Source organism: Labeo rohita, chromosome 23, assembly GCF_022985175.1.
Source record: "Labeo rohita strain BAU-BD-2019 chromosome 23, IGBB_LRoh.1.0, whole genome shotgun sequence".
NCBI classification, from domain to species: domain Eukaryota; kingdom Metazoa; phylum Chordata; class Actinopteri; order Cypriniformes; family Cyprinidae; genus Labeo; species Labeo rohita.
The window spans coordinates 17185633-17204915 of NC_066891.1; the positions used below are offsets into that span (position 1 = coordinate 17185633).

At 34.6% G+C, this 19283-nt stretch overlaps 1 protein-coding gene across 13 annotated transcripts in view; it reads right to left on the minus strand.

Moving 5' to 3' along the window:
* Positions 1-19283, minus strand: part of rap1gapa (RAP1 GTPase activating protein a) — a 129246-nt gene that overhangs the window by 23550 nt on the left and 86413 nt on the right. For 9 of the 13 annotated variants that reach the window (XM_051096532.1, XM_051096521.1, XM_051096522.1 and 6 more), the window contains 10 exons: positions 14485-14520; positions 12312-12359; positions 11832-11870; positions 11523-11708; positions 8421-8524; positions 5814-5892; positions 5532-5585; positions 5223-5306; positions 4194-4294; positions 2115-2244 (listed from right to left, as the gene is read on the minus strand). In XM_051096532.1, the coding sequence (XP_050952489.1) occupies positions 2115-2244; positions 4194-4294; positions 5223-5306; positions 5532-5585; positions 5814-5892; positions 8421-8524; positions 11523-11708; positions 11832-11870; positions 12312-12359; positions 14485-14502 (843 nt within the window). In that variant the 5' untranslated portion in view covers positions 14503-14520. The remainder of the gene's footprint in view (positions 1-2114; positions 2245-4193; positions 4295-5222; positions 5307-5531; positions 5586-5813; positions 5893-8420; positions 8525-11522; positions 11709-11831; positions 11871-12311; positions 12360-14484; positions 14521-19283) is intronic. The other 4 variants (XM_051096525.1, XM_051096526.1, XM_051096533.1 and 1 more) reach the window with 1 other exon arrangement.

Genomic DNA, 19283 nt, shown 5'->3' on the forward strand with positions numbered 1-19283 from the left:
AGTGTAATAAACGTATTGTTCATTGTTTGTTCCTGTTAGTTAATACGTTAACTAATGTTAACAAATGGCACGTTATTGTAAAGTGTTACCGAATGTTTTTTAAAGAAGTGTCTTATGCTCACTAAGGCTGCATTTCAGTGATCAAACACTTAATTCTTTTATTATAAAATTTTATTATTAAAATTTATATTTTCTATTTTAATATATTATAAAATGTAATGTTATAATTTTATAATTTTAATTTATAATTGCTAAGAAACATACTAGCAACCTGATAATCATGCCAGAAACATGCTAGCAACTTGCCAATCATGCTAGAAACACGTTAACAACGTGCTAACAACTTGCTAATCATGCTAGAATCACGTTAGAGACACGCTAGCAGCTTGCTAATCATGCTAGCAACTTGCTAATCATGCTAGAAACATGTTAGCAACATGCAAACAACTTGCTAATCACGCTAGCAACATACTAATCATGTTAGAAACAGACTAGCAACATGCTAATCATGCTAGCAACATGCTAATCATGCTAAAAACATGCTAACAACTTGCCAATCATGCTAGAAACATGTTAACAACATGCAAACAACTTGCTAATCATACTAGAATCACGCTAGAGACACGCTAGCAACATACTAATCATGTTAGAAACAGACTAGCAACATGCTAGTAACTTGCTAATCATGCTAGCAACATGCTAATCATGTTAAAAACATGCTAACAACTTGCCAATCATGCTAGAAACATGTTAACAACATGCAAACAACTTGCTAATCACGCTAACAACATACTAATCATGTTAGAAACAGACTAGCAACATGCTAGTAACTTGCTAATCATGCTAGCAACATGCTAATCATGTTAGAAACAGACTTAAAACTTCTTTTACTTTTTAAACTTTTCAAACTTTTTCAAACTTTCTAGTCCGGCTTTCTCAAGCCAACTGGACAAACTTTTTTATCTAGTTAAAATTAATATTTCGTATTTTAATATATTATCAAATGTAATTTTATAATTTTATAATTTTTCAGCAGCCATTATTCCAGTCTTTGGTGTCACATGATCCTTCAGAAATCATTCTTTTATTTATTTATTTATTTTTATTTTTTTTCAAAAAATGTAATCAATTTAATGGGTATTTGATGACTAAAAGTATCGATTTCTTTAAAAAACAAAATAATTCTGACCCCAAACTTTTGAACAATAGTGTATGCTTCTGAAGAATAACAGCGCATAATAAATTAGCTTTAAAAATACTGCTATAATATTTTTCTTATGCCATTTTCTAAAATTAACAAGGCACTTTTACAGTACATGTGCTATATTCTGAAAATACATTGCATATTATATCAGTATACATGAATATATTCAAATTATAGCACCACTTCTTGCACTTTACTGCTTAGGAATGAAATGAGCCAGTCCAAACATATTTGATGTAACATACGAACCCACATTTGCAATGAGTGTTGTTAAACGCTCTTCTGGCTGACATCTGATGATAAATTCCATTAATTTTTGAGGTTTAATTTGTGTGTCAGTGATGCCATGTGCTGAAGTTGTTTTTCACAACATGTCTCAACAGATGGCTGGCAAGGGCAAACAGAGAGGTTGCTACCGCTCATTTAAACATGGACATCAGTTCACCAACTCGATTTGCTGTCAGCCTCCAATCACTGCAGAGTGTGTGCACACATGACAGTGAGAGAGAGAGCGAGAGGAGCGCACTTCATGTGTTCTAAATGTAGAAGATTCCCTGAGGAGTGAGCTCTAAAAACACTCTTCCCCAGAGGACGCAGCGCTGCCAGTGAAGGTGCAGAATAAAGGTCACTTTGTGAGTCAACAATCTTCTGCCAGCACATCAGCAATGTGTGGCTGCATCTGCCCCAGTGCTAAGGAATGGATTTCCTCCTGTCAATCCAGATGGCTTGTACCTATGTGGCTTGTTTTTTTTATTTTGCATTAGAACAGTATCTACACAGATGGATAATCAGTGACAACTGATTATATTTTGTTCCACTAATGCTTACCATTGGTGTATTGATTAAAGGATCTAGAATCAGGGAAAACACATGTGTTATGAGTGACCCTCTCACTGTCTGTTGTGAGTACCTGCTGTGTATCGCCCTCTGTGTAAGGCAGCTTAGTTGACACATGGAACATGATCTCCTTGTTGTGGAAATTGTGGTACACAGATTCAGAGCCTGTCTGTCCATGTGTTACATCCAATCCTCCACGAAACCTAGTAGAAGAAAGCATATTCAAGAATTCAGTCAAACATCAAACATTAGCATTAAATTTCACAGAGATAATCAATCAAAGATTTGAAGCAAACAGATATGGATATCTTTACAAAGGTTACATACTATAAGAACATTCAAGGAAAATTTTGCTAAATGTTTTAGCAGAATGGTATTGCAGCACAAAAACCTGCATTTTATTATTCAGTGATAAATTATATAGTCACTCACTAAAATTAAGGCATAAATTATTGATTTAATAAAAAAAATGCAAAAGAAATATAAAGAAAGGTGAGTTTTAAATGTCTGTTTATTTTTGTGAAAAATTATTTATTGTTTTATAACATTAATGAAACCAGCACATTTATTTTTATGAACATTTAAAACACTTATTTATTTACATTTTTATTTGTAAATATTTAAGAAATGTTTATTAATAAATAATTTAATTAATGATATAAATAAATTAAATTCCTTTATTTTTAAGTGCCTCTCCTTGTTCTGTACAATTTTATTATTCATATACTACTACATACTATTAGTATGTATAGTATGTATTAGTATGTATGTATAAATATTAGACATATTTATTATATTTTATATACAAAATATATACATATACATACATTAATATATACATTTTAATATTTAAGCCTTAATATTTTATAAAAAATAACATTTAATTTGTATTATGTTTTCTAATATTAAAATTTTGTTTTGTTTTTTTATTTCACTTTTATTTAAATTACCAGATTTTTTATTTAATAGTTTTAGTTAATAACAACACTAATTTTAGTCCAGTTTTTAAGGCTTGATTTTTTAATTTTAATGAATCTACCTGAATAAATCATGTAAAATCTCCTAAATTATTTAATCTATGACACAATGAATTTAGTTTTATTAGTGAACTGTGCTCATTTATTATTAAATATTTTGTATATATTTTTAATATTTTATATATTATAATATTTTTTTTGTTTATTTTGTATGTTTTTTTATTTATTTTTATGTATACTTAGTTTTAGTACTTTTATGTGTTTTTGTCATTTTTATTTGTTTTTGTTTTCTATTTAGCTTTAATATTTCTATTTCAGTTTTAGTCTTAGTCATTTTAGTACTTCAACATTTTTATATTTAAAAAAAACATTTCAATATTTAACATTTATGTGCAAGGTCTTTTTTTAATGTTTTCTATCTAATATTCAATTTTAATTTAATTTTGTTATTTTTATTTCATTTCAATTCTATTTAAATAAAATATTACACATAATATTTTGGAGTAGTTTTTAAGGCTTCTACCTGAATAAATCACATTCTAAATTATTTAATCTATGACACAATGAATTTAGTAGTATTAGTGAAATATTATTAATATTTTGTATATATTTTTAATAATTTATAAAAATATATTTTTTTAACCTGTAATATTTTATAAAAATATAACATTTTGTTTATGTTTTCATTTTATTAATTATCTATTTTATTAATCATTTTATTTATTAGGTTTTTTATTTGTATTTCTTAAGTATTTATTTTTTTTAAGTTTTCTATCTAATATTGATTTTTTTGTGTTGTTTTATTTTATTTCACCCTTATTTAAATGACTTTTTTTATTAATTTAAAATATTATTAGTTAATAACAATACTGGTTTAGTCCAGTTTAACCAGATGATTTTAGAAGTTTTAAGCTTAAATACATGCAATGTAAATTGTACATTTTTTGTGTGATTTGGAAGTTCAAACAACACAGACAGTGAGTGAAAATAAACAACACTGTAAGAAAGTGCAATTCATTCTCAGTGAAATCTCTCCTCAGAATTGCACAAATAAAAACGCCAACATCCAAAGCTTCTGTTTTAATTAATTCATGCTGTTAAACATTTCATCTAGTGCGTCTACATCTCACTCGTGCCATAGAGAGAGAAAGAGCGGTTCTGTTTATAAGTGTTACCCTTTGAAGTCATGGAGCTCGATTTTCTGTCCCAGAAACTCTAAAAACTCCACCAAAGCAGGACTCTCCTCGTTATTCCCAAACAACTCCTCCTCTGAAGTCTACACAGATAAAAACACACAAAATGCTTAAAAGTTTCAAACATTTGTATTGTCCTCTTAGCGACACAGTAACCCATCGGGTACAATAGAAGGTCAACTCAACAAAAAAGCTTCATGCATTATCATTACTTCAATTACTGAACGAAATAACAAAGTAGACCAGCCTTTCAAAAAAATCACAAATCACAATAACAAGAACACATAATGGCTGTGCTTTATGTTACAGCACAAAGCCCGGCATTCAACAAAACCCCAAATGAAACGAGCCAGAACATCAAAAAAACAAGACCATCTTGATAAGGACAAAGCAAACTCTAAAATTAGCAAACCTAAATGGCTCATCATGAGTCAAATTAGCTTGATGAAAATGCAAATTGTTCCCCTGAATAAACATAGCCTCCCATTTAGAGTCAAAGAGGGCAGGCGGAAGTTGATCTAGACGGTGCGTTTCAGATGCGAGAACGTCCTGTTAAGGGCCTCGGTGTTCTTGCTGCCCACATCGGAAAGGTTAAGAGTGTAAACACACCGATCCGTGAGATGAAGAGGCTGTTCAAGCGCATCTCGCAGCCTCCGCTGTCATGCTAATACGCTAAGGGCGTCGCTGGCAAGCGTCCTCGAAGAACCTCTCAGGCACCTCTCGCTCTCTGCTGCCTTAAAGGTCAAGGATCTGCCTTAATGCAATCAAAGCTCTCCTCTTGGAACAATAGCCTTGTGATTTTAATAAAAGACAAATGAAGACAACGAGGAGCCAGAGGAGCCACTGTGAGGTTGAGAGGAGGAAGGACTACTTTGTTGTTCTGTTTGATTCAAGATCGAAGGTGTTGTTCTAAATAAAGATGAATTATGATGGTGAGTTACAGCACTGACTAAATGGGAGGAAATGGGTTGTGAAGAAGCTAACAGAGATAAGGCTTCCCATGCGACTCACCTGTCCAAACTTCTGATAAATGACTCCAAACTTGAAGTTGTTGCTTATCACGTGTTCGTCGAATGTGACGATGAGCCTGGAGGCCTGTGGGAGAGTAGATGTTTTCAATAGCATGATAAATGTCCTTTAGTCAACCCGTGAGGAATACTTTCGCACTGGAAACTAGCATATTTCCCAGTGCCACACTTTAATTAACCAGAACAAATGGTTCAGGATGATGTGTTGTTGAGTTAAGCATATCACTTTGGTGCAGGTGGGTCATACAAAAAGACAGATTGTAATTGTGTTGTGCAGGGTTGTGTTGCGTACCTTTGGGTAAAGCACGGGGAAAAATCGGTCCACGTTCACCTCTTCACAGACGAGCTGATAATAACGAAAAGAGAAAGCACATATTGATTCGTTCCTCATTCTCCTCATTTGATCTTGCAAAAGTGATGCAATGCTACGGTCGTCTGTCCAGGCAGGACAGAACAGGCTCATGGGAGAGTGAGACAATCAGTCATGTCACTCGGGGAGAAGTGTGATGAATTGGAGGGCCTGAAAACAATAGTGCTGACCCCTTCACCCCCTCCGCGCTTGATTCACTCTCACCTTGGCCATCTGGACAACGTTGGGGAATTCGGTCAGACAAGATATTGGAATCACGTCGTGATATGTTTTCATTTTCGTTCTGTAAAAAAAGGAAAGACATTAGTAGACATAAGATTGAAGCTTAACAATGCTGCAAAAAATATACACTGCTCTCCAAAAGTTTGGAATCGCCCTAGAAAAGGCATGAATCCTTTTTTATTCGTGATAATTTTGCAATAATAAGGGATAAACTACTACATATTTTATTACATAAACAGTTTATACATAGAAAAAAATTAAATTTTCGATTCATCAAAATATTCACCATTAGCAGCTATTACAGCTCTGCATAATCTGGGCCTAAATTCATTGTATTTTAAACTTAATTCACAATCAATTGTTGAAGCTATTAAGGTGTGCTGACCCAAAAATCTTTTAAAAACCTGGGCCAAGTTTAAACCAGTAACCAGACTTTGACATGTATATATTGCCATTATTATGTAATCAAAATGAAAATTATTATTGCTGGTCTTCAATGATAATGTCAAGTTACTTTAATGTATTTGCACCAAAAATGATAAGGATTTATGCTGATATCGTCCAAAACAACACTTTACCAGGGGTGTTTCCAAACTTTTGGAGGGCAGTGTATAATCTAGGTGTGTAGATAGATAAATAGATACATAGATAGACAGATAGATAGATAGAAAAATAGATAGATATGTTTATTTATGTTAGTTTATTATTTAACAGTTCAGCAGTTTTAATTTCTATTTTAAAAAATTAAGATTAAAAACAAGATTTATGTATGTACATATTTATTAATTTATTATTTATTTACTACCCAAGTGACAAATAGTTGGTTCTTTTATTTGGCATGAACAGCAAAATGTGATTATAACAAGTTTATCTGATAAGCAAAATTGCTTCTCAAGTTTATTTTCCTTTTCGTTCTTTTCAAATTATTTAATTATTCGACATCATGTATTGTTCTGAACAAGGCAGCACAACTGCACATACATAATTCTAATAATAAATCAGCATATTAGAATGATTTCTGAAGGATTATTTGATGCTTAAGACTAGAGTAATTGCTGATGAAAATTCAGCTTTGCATCACAGGAATAAATTATATTTTAAAGTATATAAATTCGCAATATTACTGTTTTTTTCTGTATTTTTGATCAAATAAATGCAGCCTTGATGAGCATAAGAGATTTACTGATCCCAAATGGAACTGAACAGTAAGATTTTGAATTTTTTTAAAAGAAGTCTGTGCTGTTCACCAAGCCTGCATTTATTTGATCCATAGTACAGCAAAAACAATAAAAATTTGAAATATTTTTACTATTTGAAATAACTGTTTTATATTTGAATATATTTTAAAATGTAATTTACTCCTGTCATTTCAAAGCTGAATTTTTAGCATCATTACTCCAGTCAAAACATTATTATTATGTTGAAAACAACTGTGTAGAATTTTTGTTGAGTAGAAACTTCAGAAGAACATCATTTATTTTGAAACATTACAATTTCATCACTTTTTGATCAATTTAAAGCATCCTTTCTAAATGAATAAATAACTAAATAGATTATACTGACTCCAATCATTTAAATGCTATAGTGTATAATGTTAAAAAAAGCTTTTTATTTCAGATAAATGCTGATCTTTGGATAAAAATATGTACTCAGCTGTTTTAAATCTTGATGATGATGATGATGATAATAATAATAATAATAATAAATGTTTCTTGAACAGCAAATCAGCATATCAGAATGATTTCTGAAGTATCATGTGACAGTGAAGACCGGAGTAATGATGCTGAAAATTTAGTTCTGATTACATTTGAAAATATATTAATAAAAAATAGAAAGCAGTTATTTTAAATATCAAAAATGTTTCACAGTATTACTGTTTTTGAATCAAATAAATGCAGACTTGGTGAGCAGAAGAAACTTCTTTAAAAAACATTAAAAATCTTGACTGGTAGTGTATATACAGTATAATGCAAGAACTATCATTCTCAGTTTTGCTTTGCATCAGTAATGCATTAAAAATACACATAAATTCTTATCCCTGTCAGCTCAAAAACAGCTACATCAAAAAAAATAAAGTTTCTAGTGGAATTAAAGCACAACACGGGCCAGACCTACAACAGCAACACTTATTAACAGTGTTCAGTTCAGTGTCATTGTGGCATCATTAAATGTGTCACATGGATTTGATAACAGGAACATCCTGCTGTCTTGCCTCCACCCACACACATTGCCCTATATTGTCCATCTGGTGCCTAATGCGGAAACGAGGGTGGCGTGTACATTTGGCCTGTTTAATCTACGAGAAAAGGGGTTTTATTGTGGCTTCCAGGAAATGTTCACAGTTGTCGAGAAATTGATATCAGCGTGCTCTGTTTAATGTCCACAATAAAAGCCAAAGCTCAAAACAAAGTAGTGAAACTGTGCCAGACACTAAGCCCTTCATTAGCCGCCCTCATCTACACGATAAAGACACTTGGCAGGACACAAGGCCAGGAAACTAGTGAAAAGTAAATAAGACATGACACCTGGGGGACGCAATCTAGAATGGATGGAGAACAAAAAGCAGTATTAGAAGAAGGAAGGTCACACCTGAGCATGAGACGAAGATGCTCTTGGTCCCCGATAACATCATATTTCATGGAGAACACCAGGTGGCCCAGGGCACTGTCCACTGTATAGTAATTAAAGTGTTCCTAATGAAGGAGCAGAAGGCGAAGCTGTGAGCGCTCATTCATCTTCACACTTGCAAACTCATTTCAGTTTTCAGTCCCAACACTCCCCCACAGATCTAAGGACTAACCGACCACTTCTTTATGCACATTAGTCTAATTTATAATGGATATTAGATGTGAATACATTAAGCCCATTGAAGCCACAGCCTAATAAATCTTCATTATGTCTGCCTGCTGTAGTGTCACATTGGCCTATATAATTAGGTTACATTTGTTAACAATTACATTATTGAAACTTATTCAAATGGATAGGCTGAAGGTGATTTCATTTTGAACGTTCAGCTTTTTTCTATGCATTTTTGACTTGTCATCTGAAGACATTGTTCACTGATAATCTTTACCTCCAGAGGACTGCTGTGGGCACACTGCTGAGTCAAACATTAATTAAAGGGATAGTTCAAAAATTAAAATTACATCATGATTTACATACCCCCAAGCCATTCTAGATGTATATGACTTTCTTCTTTCAGGCGAATGCAACTGGAGTTATATAAAAAAAATGTGCTGGCTCTTCCAAGCTTTATAATGGCCCTAAATAGCTGTCAAGATTCACTAGTCCAATTGAAGTCCGATAAAGTGAATCCATCTTTCATAAAAGTACTTCACACGGCTCCAGCGGGTTAATAAAGGACGGAAAATAAACTCCAGAAAATAAAGTGAACCGATGCATTTGTGTAAAAAAAATATCCATATTTAAACTTTATAAACTATAATCTCTAGCTTCTGCTAACTGTCGTACACACGTTCACGAGAGAATTGCATTTTCTTACGCAAACGTATCGATTCACTTCAGGAGGCCTTTATTAAACCCCCCGGAGCTGTGTGAAGTACTTTTTATGATGGATGGATGCACTTTATTGGACTTCTATTGGACTATTGAATCTCAACACCCATTCACTGCCATTAACAAGCTCGGAAGAGCCAGGACATTTTTTAATATTTTTACCGGGGTTTAGAATGAGATTTCAAGTGTGAAAAGCCTTTAATAATTTAGTGCAAGAAACATATAGTGCATTGAGATATATAGTGCATGAGTAGTTTTTTTTTTTTGTATTGCAACAATATTACTTGGAAAGAAAGCAACCTGATCTCATGATGAAAATGTACCTGTGGGAACTTTTTCGCAAGATGCGAAATATGTACCAATAAGTACATATCACTGGAGTTTCCAACAGAACTGAACACTAGATGTGGTAAAACAGCAAGCATTTGTAATCGTTTTTGTACACAGTTATGATTACAGCTTAATAATTAGTGTTTTTGCAATATTGTAAGAGGTAGGTTTAGGGTTGGGGCAGGTGTAGACGTTAATAAAACACATCTAACGGGTACAAAATTAAATTTTATTTGTTAGTTTTCGACCGCAGCTGCATTTCTTCTAGCCACAACCCCATACATTTTTCAGATTTTATCGATTAATTCAAATTTAATGTTTTGCCACAATTTAATTTTTTTAGAAAAATAGAATTACATTTGGACAATAAGATTGAAACAACTGCATGTTGGCGCACATGATTAACTGCTCACGTGTGACACTCATATTGCTAGGTGCCATTCATACAGAATTCGCTTTTGTGTTGACATTTTGTTTTTGAAAAAAAATCCCTTTTCAAGAACTACACGCTGCAGACGTGTGCAGTACAGGGGGTCGAAACACATGCCGAAGTCGCAATCTACTCCAGTTGGCGCGTCGAAGCCATAACGTGCCGCGGACGTGTGCAGTGTGTGATAAGAGATATATTCATCATACAGTGTAGACAGCTTCACTTATAACGCAAGTGTTTTTTAATATGCATAAACTTGCAATAGAATAGGCTAGGCTAATCAGTGATGATGTTCTTTGATAATGTTAGGCTGCTTTTAGCCTTATGCTGGAGCTGGTTTCAGGGAATGAAACTGAGTATGTAAATAATTAAACACATTAGCACCATAATATCATGTATTGGCGATCTGGCAGGCTGATGATAGGACCCAACACTACTGTAGCGTATTATTTACTCACCCTCCACGCATTCTAGGTGTACATGACTTCCGTCTTTCAGACGAATGCATTATATTAAAATTTACCCTGGCATTCCCAAGCTTTAGAATGGCATAGACGGATGTTCCTCCTCATCAGTCCAAAACAAGCCCAATAATATGCATCTATCCATAATAAGAAGTGCCTCACACTGCTCCGGGGGTTAATAAAGGCCTCCTGTAGCAAATCAATGCTTTTTTGTAAGAAAAATATCCATAGTGAAAACGTAAGAATCACTTTAATCTAGCTTGCGCTAACAGTTGTACACGGAACCTGGTTCTCTGACAAGGGGCATGGCAGTACTGAAACACTGTCTAAGCTGTTTGCCAATCGCAATGCAATGGAAGAGCTAACCAATCACAACACATTTCGTTTTTTCGGAAGGCGGGCCTTCATTAAACCCAGAACTAATCGAGCCTTACGTGCCAGGCTGGGAGATATGTATTGTAATAATGTAAATTATGTTAAAAATCATGCCTTTTTCGAACCACCAAGCATGAAAGCATGTTCTAGTACATCCCCAAAACAAAATCAAGACTTTGTAAAAGAGCATAATAGGACCCCTTTAAATATAAAGTATAAGACAAGTTTGTACAAGATGTAGTTGTAGTTCATGCATCTTTTCGCTCCAGACCTAGATTGATGTGAAAGTGCTGAAAATTGAAAGATCGAAAAACAAGCTAAAACGGCATGCTTGCAATTGCGATTTTTTTTGTCACATTCACTTTTGTTCATACTATCAGGTAGGTTTAGGTGTATTGCAGATGGTACGTTATTTTAAAATGTCACGGAGCATTAGAGTTATAGCGCCACTGAACAGACGTTTTCGTCATGAGATTAGGCTCAAAGAAAGTCATACAAGGTTTGAAACAACATGAGGGTGAGAAAATGATGAGACAATCATTTTTCGCTGAGCTATTACTTTAAGCAAATCCTTACTTTGCTCAGAAAATGCTTCCTGTAGATCTTAGCAGTGGTGTTGCACTCCAATTTGAAGCGTGAGTTGGGAGACAGGAGCTGGTCCAGGTCGATCCCATTGCTCATCTCATGATTGGTCCCTTCAATCCAATAACCTCCAAACTGGGGCAGCAGAATCAAGGGAAATGGACTCTTTCTGCCGAGAACCTGACGGAGACAGTGAATAAAAACAATTACGGTAACGGTCAGTCGTGCAAGCGCACCATAAATTCAACTGAGATATCGACAGCAAAATATTTTCCATCAGCTTTTTTTCTTCAACTGGTTTACCTCATGGACGCTAGGGTAAGGGATGTAGTCTTCCTCGGTCTGTAAGGTGATGACAATCAAAACATTAAAAATGCAGTAGATTTATTTGATCGCAACAGTACCCTTTTAATCTCCAATGACCCAAGGAGCAAAAAAAACACTACTTGCTCATCTGCTGGTTTATTTAAGACAGCTAACCCACTATCTATACTCAGTGCAATCAGTTTGATTCTATACAGGCAGTACGGCTTTAGGCCAGAGAATATTGCTCAGCACCAGCTAATCTTACTTGATTGCTGTTCCATTAGCGCAAGGGAAAGTGGGCTAGGGATGTCTTTGAAAACTAGAAGCACCAGCTTGACTGATAACCAGCTCTTCTATTTGAAGCTGTCTGCCCGCAGATAAAAACAGCAGTCCGTGGCCCCTCAGACAATACGTGTTTTGTATTTTTGTGAGTGTGCGTGTGTACAGGGACAAAAGGGAGCGCTGAGGTGAACGTACTTTGAGAGGAGGAGGAAGAGTGCATCGTTGCTCGTCCATTCTGTTGCTCTGAAAGATAAAAAGAGAGAATCTGTCAGCCCTATAGCAGCCCTGTCAGCCCACGTGTGAAAGCAAAAATAACACTTAGGTTAGGTCTACTGAGGAAGAGGAATATGATTATAGCTTCATGCCTTTAAAAAAAAATACATGAAACGCATATCCAAGAAAATGTCAATTTATAAACTATTCTGATTCTTTAAAATGAATTCTTTAAAAATAAGAATTGTTATTAAGTTAATTTGCAAAATCAGATAAGCCCATATCACAACAATTTTCAAAAAACATGTTTTTTTCATTGTGCATTTCAATTAATCTTTACCAATTCATTTTACTTAAAAACTACAGCTAATTACCACAATAAAAACATGATTACATAATAAAAACAGGATTTTTGTAAATTAAAAAAACCCTGAGTTATCTGTTTTTGCAAATAAACGCTTCAACTCTCCATTTATATAAAAATGAGAATTATATTGCCCACAGTTAGCAAAACAACTCAATTTTAGCAAGTATAAAAATACACTAATAAATGTAATTATTACTTTGTATTTAAAGAGAAACAAGAAAACAACAACAAAACAATGAATTTTAAGAAATTATTAAAAGTGTGATTTACAACGAAACATTATGTAATGCATACAAAAGGTCAGTGCAAGGAAAACAGACAAAAGCCAGGGGAAAAATGTTAAACAGCATAATGGGACATTCATAAAACAATTATGAAAGACCATAACATCTTATTAAAAGAAAGTTCACATGCATTTAAACCATATAACAAAAGAGCACATTATTTTAGGGAGACAAACTGAAAGAGAAAAGCCTTTAGATCAGTTTTAGACAATTAACTGTTTTCTACTCTCTTTAATCAGGTTTTAAGAAAACGGCAGACAGTGGAATGCAAGATCAAAGCGCGATTGTGAGCGTGCAGGGAGAAAATGTTCAAATATTTACAAGGTTATTTACAGTCATACAAAATATTACATCTTAAAGCTGCAAGTATCAAAACATTTGTCCACTACAGTGCTGAAAATCAAAAAAAGAAACCCTCTCAGTGACTCAAAGGAGCGAAGCCTATACAGTTCATATAGACCCCACAGGGCTGAATATGAAAATACTGTATGAGCTAGTCTCATCAGGTTTTACTGATAGCTGCTGTAGATTTGAAATTCCGCACTGAGATCCGGTGGGAATTGAATGTTTGATCTATCTGATCTATCTGGTGATGGATTCCATCAAGGGATTTTTATGGCAGACCAACTGTGATAAACATACCAACACGTCTGTTATTTAAAACATCCTGTACATCTAGCTGCTTCTCATTTACTGTATAATGTCCTCCAGCTGCAACCCAACAATAAATCAGATCCAATTTCAATGTCACGCTGTTCTCTGAAGCATTATGGTGCATTTAGTGCACTTATTATAGTTTCTGCATATAAATCTACTCATCCAAGTTAGAGATAACAGCAGTAATATCACATAACTAAGATCAATATGTCTCTATGTACCTAACAACAAAAGCGTCTTGTATTTCAGCACCAGAGACGTCAGAGAATTTGTTCTCTTCATAGTTCAATTGTGTTCTCATTGTAGATTTGATAACTGCAGAACTACAATATCAAAGCACGAAAAAAAAATCGTACCTGTGTCAAAAAAAAAAAAGGAAAAAAAAAATGTAACGCTATATTTTATTTAAAATAAATAAATCCAGAGTACAAATTAAAATACTATAAAAATTAGCTTTAATTAACAATAACTGCCAAAAAAATGAAACTATAATGTCACCAGATAGTCATAGTTTAAAATAAAATAGATTTTTTTCATATTCATATAAACAATTAATTATATAAACTGTTTGCAACAACATTATACACCACAAAATTAGTTTTTACATGTACATTAAGGATACAGTATAGTGTCAGTGCAGCACTGGTTGGGTAAGTGACTGACCTGGGGTCATTCTTGTGGTTTATAATGAATAAATGTTTTCGGTGATGATCTTCAACTACATTAAAAAGCATGCAAATGCAACTACGTTGCCGGTTAAGACAGCTGAATCAGGGGTTAATGGAAAATGTCAAATATGGAAGGCAGAGGGAAAGCAAAAGAGAGAAAAGTAAAAGAAACACATTACCTGCATTTTCTCAATCATTTCAAATAAATCAGTAGTCTGGAAGAAAGGAGAGGAGATGAGATGAATTGAGATGAGATGAGTTTAGAGTTGACCCTTGATTACATTCCCATGATATGAGAGGGGTGTGGCCAACAACACAGACGACACGCTGCAGTGCAGGATACATCCAACTGCAGCTGCCTACTGAAAATATCCCATTTATCACTCAGACTTCATCAGGAATCAGGCATTTAAAGTATTCAGACCGCATCCATACTGTTACTTACAACACACTGCATTTTATTAAGCAGTTCACTTCATCACACAGCAAACTTATGGAAAATGTACCCTGCAAAGGCGGCACAGAAGCGTGTCTTTTTACACAGACTGCTACTTTAATGCTGCATAAATGTGGCATAAATGCATTTACACAGCAACTGCACCTTTATACAGTACTTTAATACTAGGGGCTAAGGTGGGTCAGAGCAAAATTCTGACTGGCTTTTACTGAGTCGTTGAGCAGGTATAGAGCAGCCGTAACTCAGCTACAGCTGGTAACACTTTACAATAAGGTACCATTTGTTAGCAAAATGGCAAATTTACACTGCTAATGTGACACAGTGTGATCACAGATTGTGTAATGCTGCTCAGAGGTGCACTGTAAAAAATAACAGTGAATTTAATGTTAAAAAACTGTCAAAATGCTACAGTAAAAACCTGTTAAATGGTTAAAGGGGTCATCGGATGCAAAGTTCACTTTTACATGTTGTTTGAACATTAATGTGTGTTGGCAGTGTATGCACACATCTATAATGATAAAAATCCATGCAGTGGTTTTTAATTCATCTGTAAAAATAATATCCCCTTTTTCAAATCGAGCCATTCTCAGATGCCTGTCGGTGTGGTATCACACCCACAGAGGCTGCTCCCACGATAGTTGATTGACATGAGCGTCTTACCTCAGACTCGCCCTAAATCAGCTGTAACAGTCCGACCTCCATTGTTTTGATGCCAGAGCAGAGATGTAAGGTAGACAAGAATATCTCCGATTGAGCGATTGAGGTGTTGTGTTGCTGGATGTAATAATGAACACAGTGGTCGTCATTTACTCCCGACATCTGAGCCGCTGGAGATACAGTGGATTACGTTTGTTTGTGAAGGGAATGCGCCTCCCGATCTACATCTTACATGTAATTTTACGGTAGTGTACCATTTTCAGAAGTGAAAAAGAACATAAAATTTACAGTAAACAATCATAAATGACATTCCCAGAATTCCCTGCGTTACTGATGTTTTTTAGTTTTTTCTATTAGTTTTGTACATTAGGATTGTATGTTACATCTAATGTTGTTAAATTAATGTTTATTGCATTATTTCAGTTTTATGTGTGATACCATCTATATATGTTACAAAGGTACACAACAGCTGCCGTTTTTCACTGTAATTTTTTTTTTTTACAGTGTGGCATAAATGCATTTACACAGCAATTACAACTGTATACTTTCATACTAGGTGATAAGGTGAGCAAGAGCAAGCATAATTTAGCTCAGCTTTTATCCAGCATTGCATCTTTACACAAAATTTTAGGCAAGCACAGACCGGCCTTAAAGTCCCTATGAAATCAAAATTCAAGTTTTTAGTTTTTTTAGTATGAAGAAGTCTGGTTTCATGTTGTGTCATGTGAACCGTCGCAGTGTGCAGACAATCTGCTCCAGTTCTACACAGAATGCTATATTTTATAGCGATATGAATGAGATTAGGAGGAGAAACGGTTAGATAAATAGCACCAACAAGTAGAAGAGATAACACTGGTGCATTAATGACAATTAGATTGTGGCTGTCGTATGCTGTCAAATGCGGTTTTACTTTTTCCCAAGACGTGAAATACATTCCGCCATGTTTTGTGACATAGTCGATGTGAAATGTCAAGTGAGTGGAGCTAAAAGAGTGAACGTTCATATGGTATGTTTTATGAGATGTTGGTTTTGTACGTGTCATCGCAGTTTTGACTTACAGTGTAGTTCAGTGGCGCTATAACTCTAATGCTTTGTGACGTTTTAAAATAATGTACCATTGGGCACTACACCTAAACCTACATGATAATATGAACAAAAGCGAATGTGACATAAAAATGCAATTGCAAGCATGCTGTTTTAGTTTTTTTTTATCTCTCATCTTTCAGCTCTTTCATCGTGAGTCATGTTTTTCACGAGATTTGTACCCAAAGATTCTGTATCCTAAGTCCAATTCAGTGCCGGCTGAGCTACCAAACAAGCATGTTACGTCCGGAAACGAAACATATGGAGCTGTAATCATAAGTGTGTACGAAAATGATTAAAAGTGCTCACTGTTTAACTACATCTAGTGTTCATTTCTTTTGGAAACTGCAGTGGTATGTACTTATTGGTACGTATTTTGCATCTTGTGAAAAGGTTCCCACAGGTAAGGTTTTTGTCATGAGATCAGGCAGAAAGATACAATGTTGTAATGTATGTCCGCTCTCATTCACCTCAGCCCTCAGTGTCACACAGTTGTGATTGCTGTATAAACGTTGTATAAATGCCTCTTCTGAGCAGGATTAAACGTTAAGACAAATAAAGACATATAAATGCCACTTCAGAAGAACTTTAGAACCACCTTTGCAGTGTAAGTTTGCTATCAGTTAACATTATTTTTTTTACATTTACAGAATTAACACATTATTCAAATCCCAAGTTGTATCTTTTAAAGGAGAAGTCCACTTCCAGAACAAAAATTTACAGATAATGTACTTATCCTCTTGTCATCCAAGAGATTCATGTCTTTCTTTCTTCAGTTGTAAAGAAATTATGTTTTTTGAGAAAAAGATTTCAAGATTTTTCTCCATATAATGGACTGCTATGGTGCCCCGAGTTTGAACTTCCAAAATGCAGTTTAAATGCAGCTTCAAACGATCCCAACCGAGGAAGAAGGGTCTTATCTAGCGAAAGGATCTGTTATTTTCATATGTCAAATGCTCATCTTGTCTTGCTCTCTTGTCTTGTGTATTCTTGGTTCAAGACAGTTAGGGTATGTCGAAAAACTCCAATTGTATTTTCTCAATCAACTTCAAAAATCATTTCAGAATCATCCTACATCGCTGCAGAAGTACCGACCCAGTCTGGGAAAGTTTGCAAAGTGAACATGAAAAGAAGATCAAACATCCTTAACAAAAAATGTAAAACAGCGATATAGGGCGATTTTGAAGTTGAGGGACAACATGAGATGGGAGTTTTTCAACATACCCTAACTGTCATGAACCGAAAAAAACAGAGTTCAGGCAGAGTTAGACAAGACAAGCTTTTGACATTAAAAAAGTATAAAAAATGTATTATTTTATGAAAATAACCAATCGTTTCACTAGCAAGACCCTCGGCTGGGATCGTTTACAATTGCAAGTTCAAACTCGAGGCACCATAGAAGTCCACTATATGGAGAAAAATGCTGAAATGTTTTCCTCAAAAAACAATTTCTTTACAACTGAAGAAAGAAAGACATGAACATCTTGGATGACAAGGGGGTGAGTACATTATCTATAAATTTTTGTTCTGGAAGTAGACTTCTCCTTTAATATTATTTTATCGACCTGAACTAACACTGAACAGTTGTATTTCTGTTAGCTAACATTAACAAAGATTAATAAATATTGTAGCATATTGCTTATTGTTGGGTAATGGATCAACTAACATTAACTAAAGGACCTTATTGTTACCAGTTTCCCCACATCATACTGATTTTAACATCAGTGCAACCTTCTTTAGGAGCATGATAGTATATTTTGGATCCAGTCACGAGTTAATAACGCCAAGTACACTCAATATTGGCTGGTGACAAAATTAGTTTTGGCCCAACATGCAAGATACGGTGGAACTGGCATTTCCTCTCTAGCCTGATGGCAGCATGTCATTTTTAGAGGATGGAGAAAAACGAGATACATAACTCAATCAACGACATTCACATTTTGGATAAAACGCTGTCTTTGTAGCCATTACGTTGGCTAAAATTATAATTGGATATAATTGTTATAATTGGCTGCCCAAGTACTTTGCAATCATTTCCCATGTCTTCATATGCCAATTAGTAATATGACACAGCGTTCACAACATGAGGTGATTTATGTCATATTTAACTTGTACATCTCATGCATTTGTTTTGTTTCTTAAAACTTCTCATTATTCATTTGATTTATTCTCACCCACATTACCAAACTCTTATCTACTGACAGCTGATGTGACTCTCATGAGCTTTTTCTAGTCTGGAGAACCTCCAAGACACAGACAGTAGAGTTCTGTCCGGCCTTTGGGACGGACCCAAAGACAACATGAACGAGAGTGGAAACAATTATGTTCGATGTGTGGAGAATGAAGACAAGATGAATTTCTCACAGTCTTGAACAAATACTTTGTGTACTGTAGCGCATTGTTTAAGCACATTGTGTGAGTCCTCCACCATTGGCAAACAAACCTTATACTGCTGCCTCGAAAACAAACTTCAGGGAAACTGAACCATGTCAGATAAAAAAAACACTGACACAAGGTCAGAGGAATCAGACTGATAGTCAGACTGATAGTCCTGTAATGCAAACACATTACAAAGAGCCTCTTCAGACAAATGACTAACGAAAACACCAAAGCGTAAAGTAATTTAATACTACTACTACTCTTAACCATATGCATTTTATGGTTCAAAGTAACAAGCATCCTCCCTGAACAAACATAGATGAGCACCTATTTGATTACAGAAGTACTGCAAATGTCATAAAATGATTAAATACAGAAATATATTGCATTAACCTGTACTGA